This window comes from Cydia pomonella, unplaced genomic scaffold (assembly GCF_033807575.1).
Source record: "Cydia pomonella isolate Wapato2018A unplaced genomic scaffold, ilCydPomo1 PGA_scaffold_159, whole genome shotgun sequence".
Taxonomy (NCBI): domain Eukaryota; kingdom Metazoa; phylum Arthropoda; class Insecta; order Lepidoptera; family Tortricidae; genus Cydia; species Cydia pomonella.
The window spans coordinates 231,287-256,235 of record NW_026907801.1 but is presented as its reverse complement, the minus strand read 5'-3'; the positions used below and the strand labels follow the sequence as shown (position 1 = coordinate 256,235).

General features: G+C 34.6%; 2 protein-coding genes across 2 annotated transcripts; both read left to right on the top strand.

The window, feature by feature from the left end:
* Window positions 1-813: 813 nt before the first annotated feature.
* On the top strand, window positions 814-8,884 carry LOC133533366 (odorant receptor 49b-like). Its single transcript, XM_061872331.1, has 5 exons — window positions 814-2,106; window positions 3,571-3,670; window positions 6,686-6,790; window positions 7,425-7,580; window positions 8,696-8,884. Exons 1-5 carry the CDS (start codon window positions 1,289-1,291, stop codon window positions 8,744-8,746), a joined length of 1,230 nt encoding a protein of 409 aa, XP_061728315.1. The 5' UTR covers window positions 814-1,288; the 3' UTR covers window positions 8,747-8,884.
* A 5,268-nt stretch (window positions 8,885-14,152) lies between these two features.
* LOC133533364 (odorant receptor 49b-like) lies at window positions 14,153-22,364 on the top strand. The gene is made up of 5 exons (XM_061872328.1): window positions 14,153-15,022; window positions 16,483-16,582; window positions 17,651-17,755; window positions 18,353-18,508; window positions 20,798-22,364. Exons 1-5 carry the CDS (start codon window positions 14,214-14,216, stop codon window positions 20,846-20,848), a joined length of 1,221 nt encoding a protein of 406 aa, XP_061728312.1. The 5' UTR covers window positions 14,153-14,213; the 3' UTR covers window positions 20,849-22,364.
* Window positions 22,365-24,949: the final 2,585 nt, after the last annotated feature.

Genomic DNA, 24,949 nt, shown 5'->3' with positions numbered 1-24,949 from the left:
CCCAGTAATGGAAATGAACCAGTGATGGGTCTCCTATAATGGGACATGAGTACATGACCCTAGCGATCTGCAATATTAGAATGAGAATAGGGACAACGAAATTAATTTAAAATAAATGTATTTAATTCCACATTTCAATATATTATGGCTAATTTAGACTATGAGAGAAGTCGCATACGAGATTAATGACATTGCGGTATTTGATCGGTCGGCGGAATTCAATGTACTATATCCTCAATAGTCCGCAATGTACCTAAAATCCCATGCGGGTTTGCGCGCCGTCTAATAAGACCTTAAGGTACCGTTCGTATTCAGACTGCACCAGCATTACTGCAGCAGTATTGCAGCGTGACATAACTGCCGACTGCACTGCTGCCTCTGAAATGCGGCCAGCAGTAATGTCGCGTTGCAATAATGCTGCAGTAATGCTATTGCTATCATACCATACTACCACAAACGTGAAATTTTAAAATAGTTAACATGTTTGTTAACTATATTTTACTTATGTATTCTTAAAACATGAAATTACGGCATGGTAACTGGGTAAGCATCATTGTATAAGGTTGTCCCATCATAGGAGGTAGTTTTACAGCTCCTACGAGTATAATGGGATTGGGCAAAATATCTTTTTTTTTTACATCTCTGGAGTAACAACATGTGTTGTATACCTAATCTCATGGTAAATTCAATAAATAAAACTCATTTCTTATTTATACGAAGTAAATATATTATTATAATTTAAAACACGTACTCACTTCTCTTAGCGGGGTTGTTAAGAATTCTTACTGATTATTTTTTCAGTTCCACGACAACTTTTGGCTTGTTTCTTAAGAGAAAAGCAAATTTAATGAACTTCAAACTTAAGAAGCTCTATGACTCTTGTTTATGGTAAAATATTGCCAGTTCTTATAAACTAGTTTTAGTTACTTATTTTACAAAATTTGTGGTTTTATGTCCCATTACCGGTTCCTGTTCCATTACACGGGTATCTACTATAGTTTACACACGATTTATTTAATGGTTTGTATTTATTCAAGGTTAATGAATCATTGTCATTTATGAAGATGTAGGAGGGAAAGAAAATGATAGCAATTAAATATTCAAGTAAAAATCCAATCACTGAAGTCTCGCACTGTTATTACACGTAACATAAATCACATGCCTATTTAAAATATTCATCACTAGAATTCTCAAGCCAATTTTTAATATATTTGATCGGACAGTTCGTTTATTCGTTAGGTTCAGACAGCATTAGACTTATATTTTGGAAGCCATCCGACGTTAAAAAATGTCGAAAATGGGACTAGAAATTAAAAAACGAATTGGAAATAAAAAAGCATCGCGTTTTACGTTTCAAAATATGCTAAGGTGTCTTGAAGACCCTGAACACCCTTCGGCGGGTCCGTATCTCCGCTTTCTGAACCTCACGGGAAACTGGCACCCGAACATGGAATTAAAATCCACCCGTTTCAAACAGTTGGTATTTTACATAACCATGACCCTTTTCTTCAGCCAGTATTTAAAGTGTGTGATCGGCTTAAGTCTAAGTGCTTTCCTTTTCATTCTACAAACCGCCCCTTTTCACATGGGTACTCCTAAGACCATCTATTTCCGAAGGGACCATCATCTCTGGCAGAAACTAATCGACTATATATCACGCACTGAGCTGCGACAGCTCTCTGATGAAGATGAAGAAGTTATCGACGTTATGGACGAGTATATTAGGAAAAGTAGAAGAGTAATTTACCTATATTGGTTAATGGCTATTAGTTGCAATATAAGTTTGTTCACTGAACCGTACAAGAAAAATCAAATTGTGGAGAATGGAACGGACATTTACGTACCGCTTTTCCATTTTTACTTACCTTTCAACCAAGACATTCCTCCAGGATACTATTATTCTATGGTCCTTCAGACAATTCTAGGTAATATAATGAGTTCTTACGTCATCTCTTGGGACTCGTTGGTAATATCTACGTTCATATTTTTCGCCGGTCAGCTCAAGATTTCTCGCGTCTATTGTACCAAAATTATAGACTCTAAAAGCAAAGAACGAAGTCACGAGAATATTATAAAATGCCACCGTTTCCACACGTCTCTCATCGAGTAAGATATCATTTTGTTAAGCATGTTTAATTATAGTAGTGAATTTCAAAGCCAAAACGGTTCGTCGTCTCATAATATGAGATATTTTTGAAATAGGTACCGCAAAGCCATCCAACTACATAGTATACCTACTGAAATACTACAACATGAGTACAACTATGGTCCTCAAGTTCAATTACGTAATTCAGTATGGTTATTTTTGTTTTAATCTGGGTTTTTAGGGTTCTGTAGCCAAATGGCAAAAAACGGAACCCTTGTAGATTCGTCATGTCCGTCTGTCTGTCCGATTATGTCACAGCCACTTTTTTCCGAAACTATAAGAGCTATACTGTTCAAACTTGGTAAGTAGATGTATTCTATTAACCGCATTAAGATGTTTACACAAAAATAGAAAAAAAAAAAACAATAAATTTTGAGGGTTCCCCATACTTAGAACTGAAACTCAAAAAATCTTTTTTCATCAAACCCATATGTGTGGGGTATCTATGGATAGGTCTTTAAAAATGATATTGAGGTTTCTAATATAATTTTTTTCTAAACGGAATAGTTTGCGCGAGAGACACCTCCAAAGTGGTAAAATGTGTGATCCCCCCCCCCCGTACCTTCTAAAATAACAGAATGAAAAATCTAAAAAAATATATGATATACATTGTCATGCAAACTTCCACCGAAAATTAGTTTGAACGAGATCTAGTAGTTTTTTTTTAATACGTCATAAAATTTAAAAAAAAAATTTTTTTCATCAAACCCATACATACGTGTGGGGTATCTATGAATAGGTCTTCAAAAATGATATTGAGGTTTCTAATATCATTTTTTTCTAAGCTGAATAGTTTGCGCGAGAGACACTTCCAAAGTGAAAAAATGTGTCCCCCCCCCCCCCTGTAACTTCTAAAATAACAGAATGAAAAATCTAAAAAAAATATATGATATACATTACCATGCAAACTTCCACCGAAAATTGGTTTAACCCAGATCTAGTAAGTAGTTTTTTTTAATACGTCATAAATGGTACGGAACCCTTCATGGGCGAGTCCGACTCGCACTTGGCCGCTTTTTTCTCTCATCCTGCGTCATCCAAATAGTAATCAACTTAGGTAAATGAAGATATTTCAGTTAGCTTTGGATATACTTGGGAGATTTTGGACTATAATTTGGGTGTTTTTACGGTACTGCTGTATTCTTGCTAGCCTTTTGTTCTTGCTGTGCTGTCCTATATGCTGAGTCATCATGAACAATAGTTTAACCTTTGGTATGCTTCGGAGCAGATCTGCTTCATATATATTAAACCAAATTCAACTTAAACATGAAGAAGTCATGGTTGCTAAATAAATGGCAAATTTTTGACAGGCGCATACGAAAGGTTAAAAAAGTAAAGTAGCCATAATAACGCCGCTACAGTAGCTTCCGTTAGAAAAAATAGAAAATCCTGTAACGTTTATTGTCTTCGTCGAATATTTGCAGGCACCAGAAATTGTTCCAAAAATTGATATCATCCGTGATGTTCCTGTACCTCATTGTGGTATCTATCAACATAGGATCCTGCCTCATACAAATCTCAAGAGTAAGTTCCTAAACGTAATCGTCTACTGCACACACAATGGGTCATTCTTCAAATGGTATCTGACAATGAGTCAAGGAGAAAATTAGGTACCCGAGGAATTAAAATATGATCGCATTTTATTTATTTTTTCATTAATTAACCACGTATTCTAACTTGTACTTAAAACAAAGCGAAACTAACGCGTGATGCATAATTCGATAGATCGTTAAGGTTGTTAAGAGTGATTTAGGGCTCAGTGTGTTAAAGTGTTTAGATTAATGTTAGTTTAGTAATAAGATTCTGTGCTAGATGTCACTGTACTGGCCACAAACTGGTGTGTACAACGTATATTCTTGCCCTAATTGTTCGCTAGAGGTCGCTGTCCCCACGGCAAACTGGCTAACGACATGTTATCATAAAATATACAAACATTATTATATTTTGCTTGATGTCTTAATTCCCTGCTAGATGTCGGTGTACTGACTACAAACTAGCGAACGACATTCTGTTAGTAATTATATATAACAAGATTGTGTTTTTTTTTTTTATCGATGCCTTTTTTTGGTAAATTCAATCATGTTGAAAAATTGCATTTGCGTTTTCGTTGAATGTGAACAACACGGACTGAAGATTAAACACAGTGCCTGCTCAGTGCATACTTTTGGAAATAGGGTAGATCCGGCCTCAAATTTTTTAGGCCTTGGAAAGCGTTTTTCTGAAAGTTATCACAAGATAACGTTAACTTTTATTTATGTTATATCAAAGTTTATTCATTCAGTTCATTTTAAACTTAAAAAAACAACAGCTTAATTTTTTTTATACTACGTCAGTGGCAAACAAGTATACGGCCCGCCTGATAGTAAACAGTCTCCGTAGTCTATGTACGCCTTCAACTCCAGAGGAGTTACATGCGCATTGCCGACCCTAACACTGCCCCCTCGTTAATACGATTATTTAATTAATAAGCATTAAATAGTACATTGTGCAACGAGGGGGGGTAAGTGAAATTTTGGATACGAGGGTGATTATTCCCGACAGCCGCAGGCTGAAGGGAATTAAAGACCCGAGTTTGCAATATTCTTACCCCCGGAGTTACACACAATGTTTTTCATCACACATGCGAAGAAAATCTAAATTTTAAACGAAACAATTCTTAAATACGGTGACATATCAAACATTCGTCCGCCATTTTGTAATTTCTTGACAGGTTAGCATCGAGGGCAAAGACCTATTCGTCATTCAGCCACGATTGAAAATTATGTAAAAATATTTTAAACAGCTGTTAAATCAATCAAATTATTTAATTTTAAACATAAACAAAAATATTAAATTATAAATGTCAGTATTTTAAAAGTAAAACTCATTTATGATACTTGGTTTGTATGAATAACTCCCGTGGGAACAAAATAGGCCTTTGTTCTTCAGTACACCTGCATTTTTTTTTTTTGATACTTTTTTTTTTAATCCTGCAAGCTGTCTATCTTTGACATTTAGCTGGAGATTACGTATTTTTTTTTTTTGAGGTCGTGCGTGGTGCGATATCCTTTGATACGCCCATCAATTTAAAAAAAAGATCTTATATATATTTTAGATTAAGATCTTGAGGTGCTCTTCTCTTCAGCCTTGTAAAAGTTGTATTAGGTAGTTCCTTCATCAGGTTTCTCGCGAGTAAGCTTGGGTGGTTCTCCATTCTTTTACTATATTTGTCTAAGGTGTCTGACACTTCTTGGTTTATTGTTTTGATTTGGAGATCTCGATGTAAATTCTCGTTTTTGATGTACCATGGGGCTTTAGTGATAATTCGTAGTATTTTTGATTGGAAGCGCTGTAGTATTCCTAGATTGGATTTTGAGGCTGTTCCCCACAACTGGATGCCATAAGTCCATATAGGTTTTAGTATACACTTATAAAGTAGGAGCTTATTATTTAGGCTGAGTTGGGATTTGCGTTCTAAAAGCCAGTACATCTTACGCAGCTGTTGGCCCAGAGTACACCTGCATGAAATAAGAACTTTTTCGAGCAAGTGTGATGAAAAAGTATATTATGCATGTATTACTGCGGGGTCTAGTAGGTACCAGACCCTGACCCCGAAGGCAACGATACGATTACGATGATACCTATTACAGCGTGCCTATAACTGCAAATGATCCAATTTCTGCGTGCCTATTACTGCGGATAACCCTGATATTAATTTGATAACTATTGTAATTTTTAAGTGTATCATTTTAGTTTATTTGGTTTCGGCACCATTTATGTTGGTGATGATTGATGATGAAATGAAAATGTGTATTTTTTACCAAAAAAAACTCAGATTAGTTACAAAGAGATGTTAACTGTGGGAGTTGTTGAGAAAGAAGAGATTGAGTGAGTCGGTGAATGGATAGAGAAATAAAACTATTCGGTCATATACGAGTATATCATATATATGGTTGCGTTCAGAAACAGCTCCGAAAATCAAAATGTCCTTCTCATTCCCTTGCCTTTTTTTCATTTATGTGATTCCCTTGTCGTTTTTTTAATACATCTTATCGATTTTGTCATTCCCCTGATAGCTAAAATTCAAATTGCTGTAATAATGTAATAAATTTACCAAAAGTGATGCCTATTCGATTGATGGGCTTATATTTATATTAAATTTCATATTTTATTAAAACTTGATCAGAATTTGTACAAATAAAAATCGCCAAGCGAATGATATGAATAATCCGATTTTGAAGAATGACCCAATACATATTTTGTGCTGCGAATGTAAAGTCTTCGCAGAAAAAATAATGTAATTTTTTTCTTTAAAATCAGACCAAGTTAAATTGGCAACGATTTTGATAGCCCAGGCGGTGCAAGTGTCAAGTAAACGTCATAATTTCATAGAAATTTGACGTTTAAAAAAACCGTACATAGTCTGGGCTATCAAAATCGCTGCCAAATTATGTTGGTTTGACTCTACCTATTTTTATTAGGCTTTTATTTGACATACATTTCGATGTTCAAGCAAGCGATTGGCTGTAGAAAATTTAATTTAAAAGACACAACAATTAGTTTTCAGGCGATTTACCAGTAATGATGGGGGCCATGATATTCGTGTTTGGCATTTTAGTCCAACTTTTGACTTTCTATTGGTTCAGCAATCAAGTTACAGTAGAGGTCAGTAATATATTAAGTAGTGGCTTTTAGAACGTATTGAACACATACGCTCTTTGGTGGCTCTGTAAGTACTTTTTCTCGTAATTAATCGTGCAAACAACGTGTTTTAAAACTTGTAAACAACACAATCATTTAGAGTCAATCCATTAAGTGCAAAATTTGTTAAATATTTTTTCATAAATATATTATTCAGGGTTGGCAATTGTATACGGAAGATAAAATTCTGCCAAATTCTACCTCTAGCAGCAAACATTTATTTCTTAGAGTCATACCAATTTATCTTCCGTATACAATTGCCAACCCTGAATAATATATTTATGAAAAATATTTAACAAATTTTGCACTTGTGTTGTTTACATGTTTTAAAACACGTTGTTTGCACGATTAATTACGAGAAAAGTGACAGTGAAAAATATAATTGAACTAGTTTTGAAGAATTGTTAATACTCCTAATATCTCGTGGCATTTACAAAGGATTAAAGAAATCAAGCCGTTGAGATGGGACAATTATTAAATACAAAAGTATGTAAAGCAAAAGAACGGTTGGTTTCTTTATGATATTTATGAAGGACCAAATACGTTGTATACGTCGTCATCTAATGTTGATCGTTTTTTAATACTTTATTAATTTCAGAGTTTATCAGTCAGCTCCGGTATATTCGAAAGCAAATGGACAACCATGGATGCGAAAACTCAAAAGGAAGTAGCTTTGCTGCAACTCACCACGTCCAATCGGCTTTGTTTCAGAGCTGGACCATGTAATGAAATGTCTCTCAATACCTTTATTGGAGTAAGTAATTAACTAACTACTTATTTCAATTGAAACTCTAATAATAGGTACAGAAGCAATGGTGGCCTAGCGGTAAGAGCGTGCGACTTTCAATCCGGAGGTCGCGGGTTCCAATGAGTTTTGAGGAACTTATATACGAAATATCATTGATTTCGGTAAAGGAAAACATCGTGAGGAAACCGGACTAATCCCAAACTACTTTACTAGGTTGGAAGGTCAGATAGCAGTCGCTTTCGTAAAAACTAGTGCCTACGCCAATTCTGGGGATTAGTTGTCAAGCGGAACCCAGGCTCCTATGAGCCGTGGTAAAAACGCCGGGACGACGCGTGGAAGAAGAATCATAGGATAAGATAAGATAAGATAAGATAATTCTTTATTGTACAACCGTGTTACAGAGGTGTTATTTAATTACATGTGTAAGTTTCAACGGCAACCCAATTCGGGTATATAATATACACTTAAAACTAGGTACCTATTTATGTACAGTCCAGGCTAGAGGTGCCATGAGTATTCGGCTAATACCCAGTGATCAGGCGCAGATTATACATATTATACCTACCACTAAACCGCATACCTATGTAATATCCAGTGATCAGGCGCAGATTATACATATTATACCTACCACTAAACCGCATACCTATGTAATATCCAGTGATCAGGCGCAGATTATACATATTATACCTACCACTAAACCGCATACCTATGTAATCTGTTTGCTTCAATCACAATGGTAAATGGTGACGACCGACCTGTCACAAAAGAAAACCCTCTGAAAATCAGCGCTGGGTATATATCTAGCAAAAAAGCTGAGACTGGTACCAATTGCCTTTACCACAAAATAGAGATGTAGTTAATTTTTTGTATAATTTTTTTTTGTTGTGTAATAAAGTGTATTTTGTTTTATCTCACGTTCTATGTTTATTACCTTTTTGTCTTTGGTAGTTGTGGCAATAAACATTTTTTATCTTTATCAAAATGTTACAAATTTATTAGATGTACTTAAAACAAAATCCATCTGAAAGACGAAAATATTGTTATGCATTTAGATATTATGTTATGGATGTTCTCGTCCAAGCTAAATATAAAATTATAAAGCGTGTATAATATTGTTTCAGATCCTAAAAACCAGCTACAGTTTCCTTACTCTGCTGAAGGGAACAAAGTAGGAGCCCAAGCCCAATTCAAAGTAGTAGTTGTGTAGATTATATCTTCTGTGTATTTGATGGAGTTTAAATGTGAACACTGCGTTATTCAATTTTTTTTTTGTTTAAATAGGCAAGCACACAAAGTATCTTACATCAAATACTATACATCTCTAAGAATAATTTAATATCTTTATTTTATTATTACTTGTGACACTTAGAGATATTTACACGTCTAAGAATTTTAGATTTTTTAAAGTATTTATTTGTTTGTGTTTTTTTTTAAGACCTATTTTTATGTAATTCGACATTTACAGATTTTATGCATCTGTATTTTGTAATTGATGATGATTTATTTATATTGCTTCTATGTAAATTGCGTCTTGACATTTAAAAGTGCCCTTGTGGCCTATTAGCTATAAATGTTCGAGTTTTGGGTTTACATCTATCTAAATACTATAATTAATAATACTTAAGAAAATATAACATAGATGGCGCTTAAAATAAATATTACGAAAACAAATACTGTAAGTAGCTATGTCCCGTCCAACAAGCATTTGGATTCTTTTTTATTCATCCAAATGTTCTTCATGAAGGACATTTTTAGATTCAGGGATTACCTATGTCTGGGATTTTTATCTAAATTTCGAATGTTTCAAGCAACTTGGATTTATTACACATTTTTATTATTTTATTTTTCTACTGGCAGGGTTATGACTGGTATATATTTTTATTATTCTTATTTTTATTATCACAACGCTAGCAAAAAAGAGTTTGCCCGACTTTGTGGTTAGTGCGGTCACGGAAGTTTATGAACACATCATTCCAATTGGCTACTTGACAATTTTTTGGAAATAATGTCAATCGATCTTGATTTTCCTGGGGATCAAATGTCTATATAGGACTCATGGCATTTAAGCAATACAAAGGTCAGAAATGAGAGTTAAAGTCTGACGCTCGCACTTGACGATTGAAACGCCTCTAACAAAATGATAATGTGATGTGACGTCACATCACATAATTCTGTCCTAAATGTATGGAAGATCAAGAGAATGTCTATTTTAACCCTAAAATATTGTGTTTATGTATATAGTTGTCATACAATTTATTTTTCAATAAAATGCAAGGAATCGAATGGTAATATTTTCTTGTTATATTTTATATTTTGAAAGTAAAAAAAAAATTTTTTACAGACTTTGGAGCCTTGAATTTTTTTATAATCTCAATATGTCTTTTTATATTCCACTTTTTTATAATAGATGGCTCATTTTTTATCCGTTTATCTAAATTTTGTTATAATATTCAACATGTGTCAAGTACCCAATTGTCTCAGTACTGCGTACCTGATCTTGTATCATAATAGTACATTACGATACAAGTGCACGCACTAGCGCGGACAAGTAGCACCATATGTACTGTAATAGTACATTACATTACATATGGTGCTACTTTACCACACTAGTGCGAAAATTAGCATATTACGTTACTGTGTCGAACATTTAAAGGGCCATATGTACTGTAAAACGTTGTACGATACATGTGCGAATAGGTAATTCGCAACTCGTGTCGATTGAAAACATTCCCTTCGGTCGTGTTTTAATTTATTGCCACTCGTTATGAATTTCCTTGTATCGTGTATCTTGTGTACTTCGCACTTGTATCGTAAATAACTATTACAGTACATATGGTGCTACTTTACCGCACTAATGCGCAAATTAGCATATTACGTTACTGTATCAAACATTTAAAGCGCCATATGTACTGTAAAACGTTGTACGATACATGTGCGAATAGGTAATTCGCAACTCGTGTCGATTTAAAACACTCCCTTCGGTCGTGTTTTAATTTATCGCCACTCATTTTGAATTTCCTATTTTTCGCACTTGTATCGTAATGTACTATTGCTACCCTGATGCTTTGTTTATTTCTGCATCGCGTGACGATGGATGTTGTTTTTTTGTGTCAACATAAAAGGCTGCATTTTGATAGTAAACAATGCTTTGAACATTAGTACGGTCACACTTTGTTTATAAATACCTACTAACTATATGCATGCATTTACCTGGTGTTCAGCATATAAAACACTTCAATCTAGGGGTTTTTAATAATGTGCATTTTATATTTTAAAGGTGATAACGTAATCGTATTGATTGCCTCCCCTTGCTCGCTATAGCTAGAGCAAAAAGTATCATATGTGCCAGTAGGTATAGGTACTAATACAAGTTTATTTATCGGATTACTATTAAATGTAAATTAAATGTATATACAGAGTGATTTCTGGGTCGTGATCCAGAACCACTTTTTCTGAATCTATAAATGATTTACATTATCATACGGTAGTATTTGTTCAATTTTTATTATTTTTCAAGTAAAATTAATCTTATATGAAGGATTCATGGTCACCCTATGACTTTTGACATACGCTGTATGGAAAGCGACAAGACGTCACATTGAGTAGGGTGACCAAACTGTACGCAAACATGTTTTTTTCTACTTGTCATCTGAAAAATAATCATAATTATTGGTGATAATAAATAATGAGCAATATCATTAGACTTATCTTTGAATTCTGTGTGATGTCTTGTCCTCTTGCTCCACGACCCCGAAATCAGCCCTGTATAGTCTCTCAGAATTTGACCTGACTCCTAAAGGCTTTACAAAACCTTTCCTGTGATGTTTTACAAAATATCAGAACAAGACGCGAAACAGCAAAGTATCATGAGGAGTGAAGAAAACATGTTTTTGTCTAAACCGACCTTCGCATTATAACTATAATAATAATTATTACGAGTACAGTTGGTGCGCTAACATAAGTACCTGGGCGAAAATACTTTTTTTTTAAACTTGTCCCTTTTCAAATTGAAATCAATTTCTAACGCAAAAGTTCCAAGTAAATTATGAGAATATTACACTTATTTTCAAATATAAGTAATACAATTAACTTACAATGTAATACATGACATTCAATAAAATTCTTTATTTTTCCTTAATTCAACTGTTTTACTGTATGTAGTGATGAGGTGATGAGATGATATAAAATACAGTTATATTTATTTAAAATACTTGCACTCTAAAAGTTTCTTGTAGTTTACAACTAACCAGTGCTAATCCTGCAACATTTTTTTCGAAAAAAATATGTATAAGGTTTTAGTGAAGTAACGCAGTTGTTGTTGTGACATCACATCACATCCCAAGTTTTTTTTAAATATTGGCATTAATAATATGTTAAAACATTATAAACATTCTTAATGAATATAAAAAAAAATATGACGTGTTATCTTTTACATATGATCCTTGCTTTTACTAACTAATTTGTCTCTATAGAAACAAAATTTGTAAACTATTTCTATTAGGGATTAATTTTTTTGGGCAACTTCAACTTTTCAATTTATGCAGCTAGTACAGTAGTGCAGTAGTTTAGGCACTTACTGTACCTAATGCAAGTATTTCATTTTATTTCAAAAAACCCAAAACACATAGCTGTAGCTAGCAAGGAAAGGTACCCAACTGTCCGGTTCCGATTTGATTTATATTTATATATGTTATAGAGTAGTCTAAAATAATGGACACGTATTTTTTTTAGCTGCCCAAACTCAACCTATTGGGAGAAATTGTCCTCCAAAGTACTAAAAAGTTACTAAATCTTCTAACTCCTATAGAAAGTGATGCTTAAGCAACTTGCTAGTTAATGGCTTGTTTGAGTATATGTTTGAGAACAGGAAAAAATAATGTACACGTGTTTTGTTATATCTGCTTAAACTCAAGCTTTCCTAAAAAAAAACACCTGTCTTTATGTGTAACTTTAGCGATAAGATATTATAAAACTTCGAATGTCGATTTTTTAAGGAAAAAATGAGTTTTAGCCGATATAACAAAACACGTGCTCATTATTTTTTGCTGCTTTCAAACATATACTCAAACCAGCCATTAACTAGCAACACTGCATCACTTTCTATAGGAGTTAGAAGATTTATAGTCATTTTTTAGTACTTTGGAGAACAATTTCTCCCAATAGGTTGAGTTTGGGCAGCTAAAAAAAACACGTGTCTGTTATTTTAGACTACTCTATAACATATATAAATATAAATCAAATCGGAACCGGACAGTTGGGTACCTTTCCTTGTAAGTGAAAATGTATTTTGCTGACAATAAAAGAATTAAACGCTCGAATAGTGCACGAGGAATAATAAAATTTCGTTAAACCTTTTGTACTCCGAACTAAATCAAAATTAATTTCGTTTCCAAGAAGACCTTATTGTGCGGACGTCGCTGTATAAGAAACAAATACAATTTCCTCTTAATTTCCGCTACTGATCTTATCAGGGTGTAACGAGAGTCTTAGCATTCAACGGAACTTCCTCCCGAGTTTGGCAGGGTTTTATTGGGCTTTATATATAATTCCTACAGCTGGCAAAGGATGTTACAAAGTCGTATTCTTGATAATTCTAACGCCTAAGCTGCGCGGTAGATAGAAATAAGCCTCCATGGACTAAGTTATTCAATCAAATAAGTAGGTACCTGTATCTACTCGTTACTCGCAAGCGTAAGTAGCTCACCTAATTTTGTATTTTCAATGACATTATACACAATGGATAAATACATTGGTGATACAATACTTGAGGCATTGTACCAAGGATGCTGGCGGCATTTCCTTATCGTATCGCAATGCTGATACGTTGTGCGAGGAAGCCGCCAGCTCACCTAATTTAATTACCTATACGTCGTATCTACCTGGTTCATGAAAATTGTAATTAGTTCGGTACTTGCTGTTGCATTGCAGTACTCATTAACCATCAGTTATGTTAAGACTATAATGACATATATTATTATTAAACTTATAGAAAATGGATGAGTCATACTCAAATTATATGACTGTGGTCAGCCTCAACTCAACTCCGTCAAACTTTTCATACATTTAGAATGATTCGATGGAGTTTAGACCCAGGCACAAATCTGAAGAATGACCCGGGTATTTTACTGCTAGATACCTATATTGATTGAATTTCAGGCCAACCAGCCAGGCCAGGTTAATAAACTTACAGTATGTTTTTATAAATAACAACTCAACCCCCATTTTCATTTTGGTTCAGGTTTTAATTTACCTGCGATAAATTTAAAACTATTAAATGAAAAGCATAAACACGTTGAAAGCTAATTAAGACATGACTTACGCACGATTAATTAAATTTACTGGTTATATTAATATTTGTCGTTTAATACAGTTATTAAAGATTAATAAACTTTGCAGGAGGGAAAGAAAATGATAGCAATAAAATATTCAATCACAAATCCAATCAGGGAAGTCTCACACTGTTATTACACTTAACACAAATCGCATGCCTGAAATATTCGCCATCAAACATTCATGGTCACTGCAATTCACCACTAGAATTCTCACGCCAATTTTCAATATATTTGATCGGACAGTTCATTTATTCGATAGGTTCAGACAGCATTAGACTTATCTTTGGAAGCCATCCAACGTTAAAAAATGTCGATAGAGGGTTATAAACGAGTTAGAAATAAAAAAATATCGCGTTTTTCGCTTCAGAATATGCTAAGGTGTCTTGAAGACCCTGAACACCCTTCAGCGGGTCCGTATCTCCGCTTTCTGAACCTCACGGGAAACTGGCACCCGAACATGGAATTAAAATCTACCCGTTTCAAACAGTTGGTATATTACATGACCATGGCCTTTTTCTTCAGTCAATATTTAAAATGTGTGATCAGCTTAAATCTCAGTGCTGTCCTTTTCATTCTACAAACTGCCCCTTTTCACATGGGTACTCCTAAGACCATCTATTTCCGAAAGGATTATCATCTCTGGGAGAAACTGATCGATTACATATCACGCACAGAGCTGCGACAGCTTTCTGATGGAGATGTAGAAGTTATAGACGTTATGGACGAGTATATTAAGAAGGGTAGAAGAGTAATTTACCCATTTTGGTTTATGGTTATTTGTTGCAATATAAGTATATTCACTGAGCCGTACCAGAAAAATCAAATGGTGGAGAATGGAACGGATATTTACGTACCGCTTTTCCATTTTTACGTTCCTTTCAACCAAGACATTCCTCCAGGCTACTATTATTCTATGGTTCTTCAGACAATTCTTGGTAATATAATGAGTTCTTACATCATCTCTTGGGACTCGTTGGTAATATCTACGTTCATATTTTTCACCGGTCAGCTTAAGATTTCTCGCGTCTATTGTACCAAAATTATAGACCCTGAGAGCAAAGAACGGAGTCATGAGAATATTATAAAATGTCACCGTTTCCACACGGCTCTCATCGAGTAAGATACATATAATTTATTTTTATTAAGCATGTTTATATGTAATATTGCTGTATATGTAGTATTGTTTGAAATATTGCTTTGCTGTTACTTGTCTTTTGCTCTTGTCTCGTCTCGAGGTCTCATAGTCTCATAGTCTCGGAAGCTGGTTTTAAGGAGAACATTTCCATAAAGGCCAACCGGAATAAACCGGTTTATTTAGGTTACAATAAAGTTTTTAAAACTTTTGCATTCATATGTGAGCTATATGAATGCAAACGTTTTAAAAACGAAGACCAAACACAGGCAAATCGGTAAATTAATTCGTGTAGCGTTTTTCGGTATAGTTGTAGGTAAAGCGGTGCCTTACACAATATATTGAAAGTACTGATGGATGAGGGTGGCACTAACGATAACGGGTAGAGAGGGTATAGAGGTCCATTTTTTTAGTATAGCAAAAAATGTTCTTATACGCAAATAATCTATACAAAACTGCCTACAAGAAAGATTACGCACATTCTTGTTCTCTGGGATCAATATTTAAAAAAATAATCAAGCGGGAAAGGGGAAAGTTAATTAAAATCAATTCTATGGTAAGTTTTTTTATTTTATTTTCGTAAATAATGCGTAAACGATGGCCAAAAGCAAAAAATGTAAACGTAAATAGTCTACACGAAAACTACTACAAAATAAATAAAGACTAGTACTTTTAACTTTTTGCAAGGATCAATACTTAAAAATATATTAAAGAAGAAAGTTAATTAAAATCAGGTCCCTTTTTTTAGTTTTTCGTAAATAATTTGTAAAATATGACCCATAGCAAAAAAATCTGATACTATTTAACATAATATTTCCTGAAAGAAACATATGGAACACTTTTCTCTAGGGTCAATATTTATAAAGCTATTAAAGTGGGAAACTCAAATAACGTGTAGAATTGATGATAATTAACTTTCGCCCTTTAATATCTCATTAAATATTGATCTTAGCGAAAAAGTGGCTAGTATTTTTTTGTAGAAAATATTATGTATAACATTTTTTTCCAATGGGCCACCGTTTACGAAAAACTAAAGGGACCTGTGAATTGATTGTAATAACTTTCCCCCTTTTTAGATTATTGATGTTTAACAATATTTTTTGCTATTGGCCACCGACGCCACCGTTTACACGTTATTTAACAAAAAAAAGGGACCTTTAAACCCGTTAGCGCTACCCATCTATCAGTACTTTCAGTATGTTGTATAAGGCATATTTACCTACAACTATGCCTAAATTCGCTTCTACACGAATTATTTCCCCTATTTTTCCGTCTTTTGGTGGTCTAATATTAAAGTTTGGTTTGAAACCGAAATAAACCGGTATGTATTTACCGCAATTTCCTAAACCGGTCCCAAGCCTGGTCGCCGGCGGCGCTACAGTAGCTTCCGTTAGAAAAATGACAAAATCCAGCAGTTTTTTTTGTCTTCGTCGCATATTTACAGGCACCAGAAATTATTCCAAAAATTGATATCATCCGTGATGTTCCTATACCTCATTGTGATATCTATCAACCTAGGATCCTGCATCATACAAATCTCAAATGTAAGTGTAATCTTAACTTCTACTCTTCCTTATTAATAAGTTTATAGTGTGAAAGACTACTGTAAAGAAAAATATGATTTAAAAATGTTCATGGAAAGTTTAATTATTATTCTATTTATTTTAAATAACACTTTTAGCACGAATGTATACGTATGTATAGATGTATCATAAAACAAAAAATTATCGGTTTTATGAATTTTTTGAACATAGCAATTTTATGAAATAGGTATTTAGTTTTCGTCCATGAACTGACGGAAACCCAAATTTTATTTAAAAGTATCTACTCAATAGGTACATTTGTTTTTCCTGTTAATATATGATCGGTATCGCCTATCAAAGCAGGCAGGTGATTTAAAATGCTTTTATAATTATTTATTAATTATGGAAATTGTTTAAAATTGTAAAGTTAGTAGTTTTAAGTTCACTGCAGTACTTATGTTGCTGTCTCCGACACATACTAACCACATGTACCACTTTTATAACTGGTTTATGACATGCAATAAATGATTCTATGATTCGCACACATTTTGTGTTGCGGGTAGGTACAACAAAGTTTTCGCAGAAAAAATAGTGCGGTCTGCGCTCGGTACGCTTTTTACATTTCGCAGCTCGCAATGCGCAGATGTATGTAAATTAGGGTTTGTCAGTTTTGATGTTCAGGCCAGCAAGATTGGCTATAGAAAATTTAATGAAAAATAGTATGTGTAAAATATAGTTTCACTGCATGTATTGAAACTTATTTATTCCAAACACCAGTGAGATATAATTTAATAGCATTGACATATATAATATATATATATATCTAAGGACGGGCCTTACGGGCAATAAGAATGGGGTCAGTAAAGCGGTGTCACACACACGAATTCGAGCCAATCGTGCAGTCTAATGCCACAACGCCATTGGTTGATGAGTTCGCGTCACGTGCGCGATTGGTCGCGACTAGTTGCGTTAGACTGTAGGATTGGCCCGAATTCGTGAGTGACACCGCTAAACTAGCACCATTCTTAGTGCCCGTAAGGCCCGTCCTTAGATATATGTCAATGTTTAATAGTGTTTTTTTTACTTCAGGCGTCAGGCGATTTACCAGTAATGATGGGCGCCATGTTATTTGTATTTGGCATTTTAACCCAACTTTTGATATTCTATTGGTTCAGCAATCAAGTTACAGTAGAGGTTAGTAAAAAATTATAGGTAAGTGGTAAAATTTAAAAATATATTTGAATTAGGCTCAATACACCTTTTTTTATACTACGACAGTAGCAAACAAGCATACGGCCCGCCTGATGGTCAGCAGTCTCCGTAGCCTATGTACGCCTGCAACTACAGAGAAGCTACATACGCGTTGCCGACCCTAACATTCCGCACCCTCATTGAGTTCTGGCAACCTCACTCACCGGCAGGAACACAACACTATGAGTAGGGTCTAGTTTTATTTGGCTGCGGTTTTCTGTAAGGTGGAGGTACTTCCCCAGTTGGGCTCTGTTCTAGATCTGGAATGACATCCACTGGCTGTGCCCTACCACTCAAAGCGAGATGACATTCACAATGCCCATACCTCTCTTTTGGTTTTGGACGTAGTTTAAGGACATACCCGGGTCCATATACCTCATACTTCAGGTCCTGATAGCTCGTGGTATTTACGAAAGTGAAATGCAAAAGAATGTAAAGCACCCTACCGTCCTCTATGAAAGACCAAATGCGATTGTTGCGATTGATTGGGCATAAGGCCGTTAATCGGTTTTTTTTTTTGTAAAATTTTGTCTATTACAGAGTTTATCCGTTAGCTCCGGTATATTCGAAAGCAAATGGACAACCATGGATGCGAAAACTCAAAAGGAAGTAGCTTTGCTGCAACTCACCACGTCCAAACGGCTTTGTTTCAGAGCTGGACCATGTAATGAAATGTCTCTCGACACCTTTATTGCGGTAAGTAATGAAAATTACACCGAGAAGACCCTATTTCAACTGAAACTTTAGTCATATTTATGTCCAGGCTAGAATATTCGGCTAATATCCAGTGATCGGGCGAAGAGTACACATTTTTTTTAAATTGCTTAAGGAAACAAACAGCACATATAATTCTTATAGCCTAAGAAAAGAAAGGTATTTTAACACGTTAGCCAAAACAGTTTCCACTGGAAGTTAATACATGCAATTTTGCTCTTACATTACAATACAACATGCGATTAGGGATTGCAAACCGGATTGGTTTTCAATCCGGCCGGATCCGGCCGGATTTTGGCCGTAGTCCGGCCGGATCCGGCCGGACCGGATCCGGTTTGGCATAGGGATATAAAAGTTAATTACATGTCATATTTCTCTAGTTTTTTGCGTAATACGTATTCCTAAATCTATAATTTGAAGTTAATAAATAACTTCTTAATAATAAAATAGAAATTGGTAGTAAAAAGTGTCACAATCTCAATATCACTTTAAAAATAAAATTTGAAATCGGTAATTTATTATATTTAACCATTTAAAAGTGGTCAAATTTTCGTTTACAATTATAAATTTGATTAGTTTGCAAAGCCTGATGATGGGATGTGGGGTGGGAATTGGAGCTCCTGTAAAGGACAAGTTTTCGTAACTGTTCTTTGATTAAATTCTTTGTAGAGTCTGTTTGGAAAGAGAAGAGTCGTGGAATGTATTGGTACCCATACATTCCACGACTCTTCTCTTTCCTCACAAACTCTAACATTGACATCCATTCTAGCATAGAGAAATAAGAAGAACATAGAGTGCTCACTCCATACATCAGTTTTGGTACCAAAACGCTTATTATTTTCGTAGTCGACATCTAGCATCGAGTAGCGGAACTCTCAGTACTGCTACTCGACAATAGATATCGCGGCAAACAAGAGTAACCGAAATTCTATTTTCAACTCCTACGCTTACTATTATTTATTAATTTTAACGAAGAAATTTTACTTTTAAGCAATTATGATATTAAATGCGCTCTAGTATTATCTTGCTTTTTGTCCGAAAAAGTAGTAGACTGTATGATTTTAAATAATGTACTATTTTAAATTTATAGAAAAGTATATTGGTCAAATTATAGGGAACAACACACGACACGACGATCTCATGCGAAAAATAATAGAATGTAGGATTGAAAACCATCGCGGAAAGGGACTCCGTAAGAAAAGTTACATAGATCAAATAAAGAATTGGCTAGACGTAGAGTAGCATGTACCCGGAAATGAAGGAAATTGCATAAGATTGGATGAAATTGTAAAGACAAAAGATTCTCTCTTAAATTTGAATAGAAAAGAATCTATATTTTATCATATATATAGATATATCGGAGAAAACTAAAGATTATCAATATTATCATATATTTTTCATTCACACATATTGATGAGCCCATTTGTAGTCGGTTGAGTACCGCCGACTTAATCCTGCTCATTTGTTTACTTTTAATCTCCTTTCACAACATTATGACACGACATTAACCTTGTCTTTAGCATAAATTATAAATGCCTTCCATGGCATCTCCATCCTTTCATTTTTCCTTCTATTACAGTATTTATGTAATCGTCATATCGTGCCACCAACATGAAAGAAGAAGAAATCCTCTTCTGTCATCGTCATAATAAATATATTTTATCTTACTAAATTTAAACTTTTTCATTCGTTTTTTGTTCTGTTCAACTTCATACCTTGTATCCGTTGCCTTTTTCTCATCTGAAATGCACAGCGCGTGCTGTATTTAGGCGCTTTTTTATTTTACCGGATCCGGTCCGGATCCGGTGATTTTTACCGGATCCGGTAGCTCCTGAAAAGTGCCGGATCCGGCCGGATTACCGGATCCGCCGGACCGGATTGCAATCCCTACATGCGATTAGATATGAATTACAAAGTCTACTGGTGTAACACAGTTAAAAGAAAAGAATAGAGAAGAAATAGGTTCAAAACATATTGCAAATAAATGTACCTTTGTAGGTACAAATGTGCGTAGACTGTAAGTTCCAAATGATAATACCTAACAGTTCCAGTTGTGTAGCCAAAATGTTTTTTTAAGATTATATTTACTGTATACGTATATAACGTATATGTTTTCTGTACAGGCTTGGGATGTCTGATATAAATGTTTTTAATGTATATGTATGATATGATGATACCCTAAAGACGAAACATTATTTGCATTTGTTAACAGCAAATGATTGTAGTGTCCCTTCCAAGGTAAATATAAAACGTGTATTAATATTGTTTCAGATCCTAAAAACTAGCTACAGTTTCTTTACTCTACTAAAGGAAACAAAGTAGGATCCCGAGCCCAATTTATAATTCTACACAACCACACCAAACTATGTACATAGTACATATATTTTAATTACTGAGCCCCTAGTGTAAATTTATTCGATAGCGTGACGTGACGAACGCGTTTGCGTTAAATCTCATTTTGTATGGGATTTAGAAACAGCGCCCCAAGCGGGACGTTTTGGAAACTCAAAATCTCATACAAAATTAGACTTAAGAGGCTGTCAATACCTAAAGCGCGCACACTGTCTATTTGTATCGGAGTAAATGAGATAGCACTGTCGCATGTTACTGGGCCTGGGCAAGGGAATAATAAAAAAATATTTAAATAAAAAAAAGTGGATTATTAGTGTAATATTTTACTCAACCACGGTTTAGATATAAATGTTTTGAAATTGTGATTTTAATTGCAGACCCATAAGTCAAAACAATAAAGACATAAAACCGTTTAATTGTGATTTTAAGACCAATCTTTGCAATTATTTTCTATCGAGCCGATTTCGTTCAATCATGTATCGAGTACAACCACGGTCTTTGAAATATAATTAATATAAACATATATTTTTTTTACTGGACTAAAACAAATAGTCTTTCTTAAAAAACTGTTTAAGTAACATCAATTTCAAGGACATTGGGTGTTGACAGCCTCTTAACGCAAACGCGTACGTCACGTTTCGCTATCGATTAAATTTACACTAAGGGTACTGATCACCAATTAGATCACCATTAGGAAACTAAGTAGCACGTAGAATAATTATTTAGTTATATAGCAGTAGGTTTCTGCATGTACACCCTGCTGCAAAAGTGCACTTTATAAATGAATTCTGTTCAAAGGATGACTCACGCTAGACCGGACCGGGCCTGGGCCGAGGTGTCCGACACGTAATTTTCTATGACGGCTGATCGGTGATCAATTGATGACGTGGTGCTTTCCATAGAAAACGAAGCGCTCCGGCCAGGCCCCGACCCGGTCTAGCGTGAGTTATCCCTTGATCCTTCATCCGTGCAATTCTGCAGCTGGCTGTACCTAGAAAGAAAGTAGTAGGGATTGCAATCCGGTCCGGCGGATCCGGTAATCCGGCCGGATCCGGCACTTTTCAGGAGCTACCGGATCCGGTAAAAATCACCGGATCCGGACCGGATCCGGTATAATAAAAAAACGCCTAAATACAGCACGCGCTGTGCGTTTCAGATGAGTAAAAGGCAACGGATACGAAGTATGAAGTTGAAATGAACAAAAAGCGAATGAAAAAGTTTAAATTTAGTGAGATAAAAATATATTTATTATGACGATGACTGGGAACAGAAGAGGATTTCTTCTTCTTTCATGTTGGTGGCACGATATGACGATTACATAAATACTGTAATAGAAGGAAAAATGAAAGGATGGAGATGCCATGGAAGGCATTTGTAATTTATGCTAAAGAGAAGGTTAATGTCGTGTCATAATGTTGTGATACGAGATTAACCGACTACAGTTGGGCTCATCAATATGTGTGAATGAAGAATATATGATAATATTGATAATCTTTAGTTTTCTCCGATATATGTATATATATGATAAAATATAGATTCTTTTCTATTCAAATTTAAGAGAGAATCTTTTTTCTTTACAATTTCATCCAATCTTATGCAATTTCCTTCATCTCCTGGTACATGCTACTCTACGTCTAGCCAATTCTTTATTTGATCTATGTAACTTTTCTTAGGGAGTCCCTTTCCGCGATGGTTTTCAATCATACATTCTATTGTTTTTCGCATGAGATCGTCGTGTCGTGTGTTGTTTCTTATAATTTGACCAATATACTTTTCGATAAATTAAAAAAAAGTACATTTTTTTTAAGTCATAGAGTCTACTACTTTTTCGGACAAATAAATTTAATTAGAGCAAGATAATACTAGAGCGCATTTAATATCATTATTGGTTAAAAGTAAAATATCTTCGTTAAAAGTAATAAATAATAGTAAGCGTAGGAGTTTAAAATAGAGTTCCGGTTACTCTGGTTATAATATTAGCGGAAAATCGTTGAGATTAGACTTTTTGTTTGCCGCGATATCTATTGTCGAGTAGCAGTACTGCGAGTTCCGCTACTCGTTGCTAGATGTCGACTACGAAAATAATAAGCGTTTTGATACCAAAACTGATGTATGGAGTGAGCACTCTATGTACTTCTTATTTCTCTATGCTAGAATGGATGTCAACGTTAGAGTTTGTGAGGAAAGAGAAGAGTCGTGGAATGTATGGGGCCCAATACATTCCGAACAGACTCTACAAAGAATTCAATCAAAGAACAGTTACGAAAACTTGTCCTTTCAAGGAGCTCCAATTCCCACCCCACACCCCATCATCAGGCTTTGGAAACTAATCAAATTTATAGTTGTAAACGAAAATTTGAGCACTTTAGAATGGTTAAATATAATAAATTACCGATTTAAAATTTTGTTTTTAAAATGATATTGACATTGTGACACTTTTTAATACCAAGTTCTATTTTATTGTTAAGAAGTTATTTATTAACTTTAAATTATAGATTTAGGAATACGTATTACGCAAAAAACTAGAAAAATATGTCATTTAATTAACTTTTATATCCCTATACCAAACCGGATCCGGTCCGGCCGGAAATCAATCCGGTTTGCAATCCCTAGAAAGTAGGCAATTTACTATAAATCACAACTTGAACAACACAGAAATTGAAATAAAAGACAGCTTAAAGTATCGAATAACAATAACATTTCCGAATTTAGTATGAAAGGTCTCTATTTTGGTAAAGTCCCTCAGTCCAATCCGGGCATTCCCAGAGGGAACTAATGGCCAAAGTTGATAATGAAAGAATAATAAAATTTACCTCTGAAAAGTCTTACTAGTCATTTAAAATTCAAAACATATTTATGCAATTAGGTCGGACCTTAGGGGCCGTCTTTCAGAATGGTTTAGGAGGGATTTCATAATTAAATTATTAACGACGAATTGATAGAATTAACTTTGATCAATAAAGGTTCGCTCCTTTCTGTTGTTTACTTGGTAATTTTAGTACCTTTTTAGGGTTCCGTAGACAACTAGATGCAGATGGAACCGCGGCTTTGATACATAAATCAGTCATGGCTACCAAGTGGTAAAATAAAAACTACAAAACTCTTAGTGTACATCTACTATTTCTTTTTTGCTTTGGAGTTTTGCTTTTAGTGTGGGGTTGTTCTTCAAAACGAATACGGGCCTCTAACAACCATTTTTAATAAAGTTAATAATTTCAGATATAATCGCTTTAAAAAATGCCGCGGACGTCGTCGTCTGGTCAAGTTGAGGCCGCTACCTTAGACCTACCACGGAAATATCGCCCAGCCCAGTATTTGATTTTAAGGCGTAAACTGACCTTTTATAAATGAAGATAATAAATGTCCCAGTCTCATTGCAGTTTTCTAATCAAAATAAAGAAAGTTCTAGGAAATTTCCGTTACAGATCATAATGAAAATGCGATAGATTCCCATAATAATCCGACTACTGATTAAATAGATCAACATGATCAACTGTGCAATGTTTAATTAAGAGTTCATAGATCGATATTAACTTGGTTAGGGTGAAATCGAATCAGGTAGTAGATACTGCCGTGAAATTAAACACTATTTGCTGAAATTTACAGCGTTTTAGGTTTTGTGTAAAAAGTTTATTTAAATGAGCCTTAGAAACCTCGGAATCCTACAATTCCTACATTATGCGGGCTACGGTACGCAATTAGCCGGTTTTTAAGAGGCTGTCAACACCCAATGTCCTTGAAATTGATGTTACTTAAACAGTTTTTTAAGAAAGACTATTTGTTTTAGTCAAGTAAGAAAAATATATGTTCATATTAATTATATTTCAAAGACCGTGGTTGTACTCGATACCTGATTGAACGAAATCGGCTCGATAGAAAATAATTGCAAAGATTGGTCTTAAAATCACAATTAAACGGTTTTATGTCTTTATTGTTTTGACTTATGGGTCTGCAATTAAAATCACAATTTCAAAACATTTATATCTAAACCGGGGTTGTGTAAAATATTACACTAATAATTTTCTTATTATTCCCTTGCCCAGGCCCAGTAACCAGGGATCGGAAACCGGT

Excerpts from the sequence above, each read along its gene's own strand:
- LOC133533366 (XM_061872331.1), top strand. The coding sequence starts at position 1,289 with ATGTCGAAAATGGGACTAGAAATTAAAAAACGAATTGGAAATAAAAAA. Across the intron at positions 2,107-3,570 it reads TTCCACACGTCTCTCATCGA|GCACCAGAAATTGTTCCAAA; the intron begins GTAAGATATCAT and ends GAATATTTGCAG. Across the intron at positions 3,671-6,685 it reads GCCTCATACAAATCTCAAGA|TTTTCAGGCGATTTACCAGT; the intron begins GTAAGTTCCTAA and ends CACAACAATTAG.
- LOC133533364 (XM_061872328.1), top strand. The coding sequence starts at position 14,214 with ATGTCGATAGAGGGTTATAAACGAGTTAGAAATAAAAAAATATCGCGT. Across the intron at positions 16,583-17,650 it reads GCATCATACAAATCTCAAAT|GCGTCAGGCGATTTACCAGT; the intron begins GTAAGTGTAATC and ends TTTTTACTTCAG. Across the intron at positions 17,756-18,352 it reads GCAATCAAGTTACAGTAGAG|AGTTTATCCGTTAGCTCCGG; the intron begins GTTAGTAAAAAA and ends TGTCTATTACAG.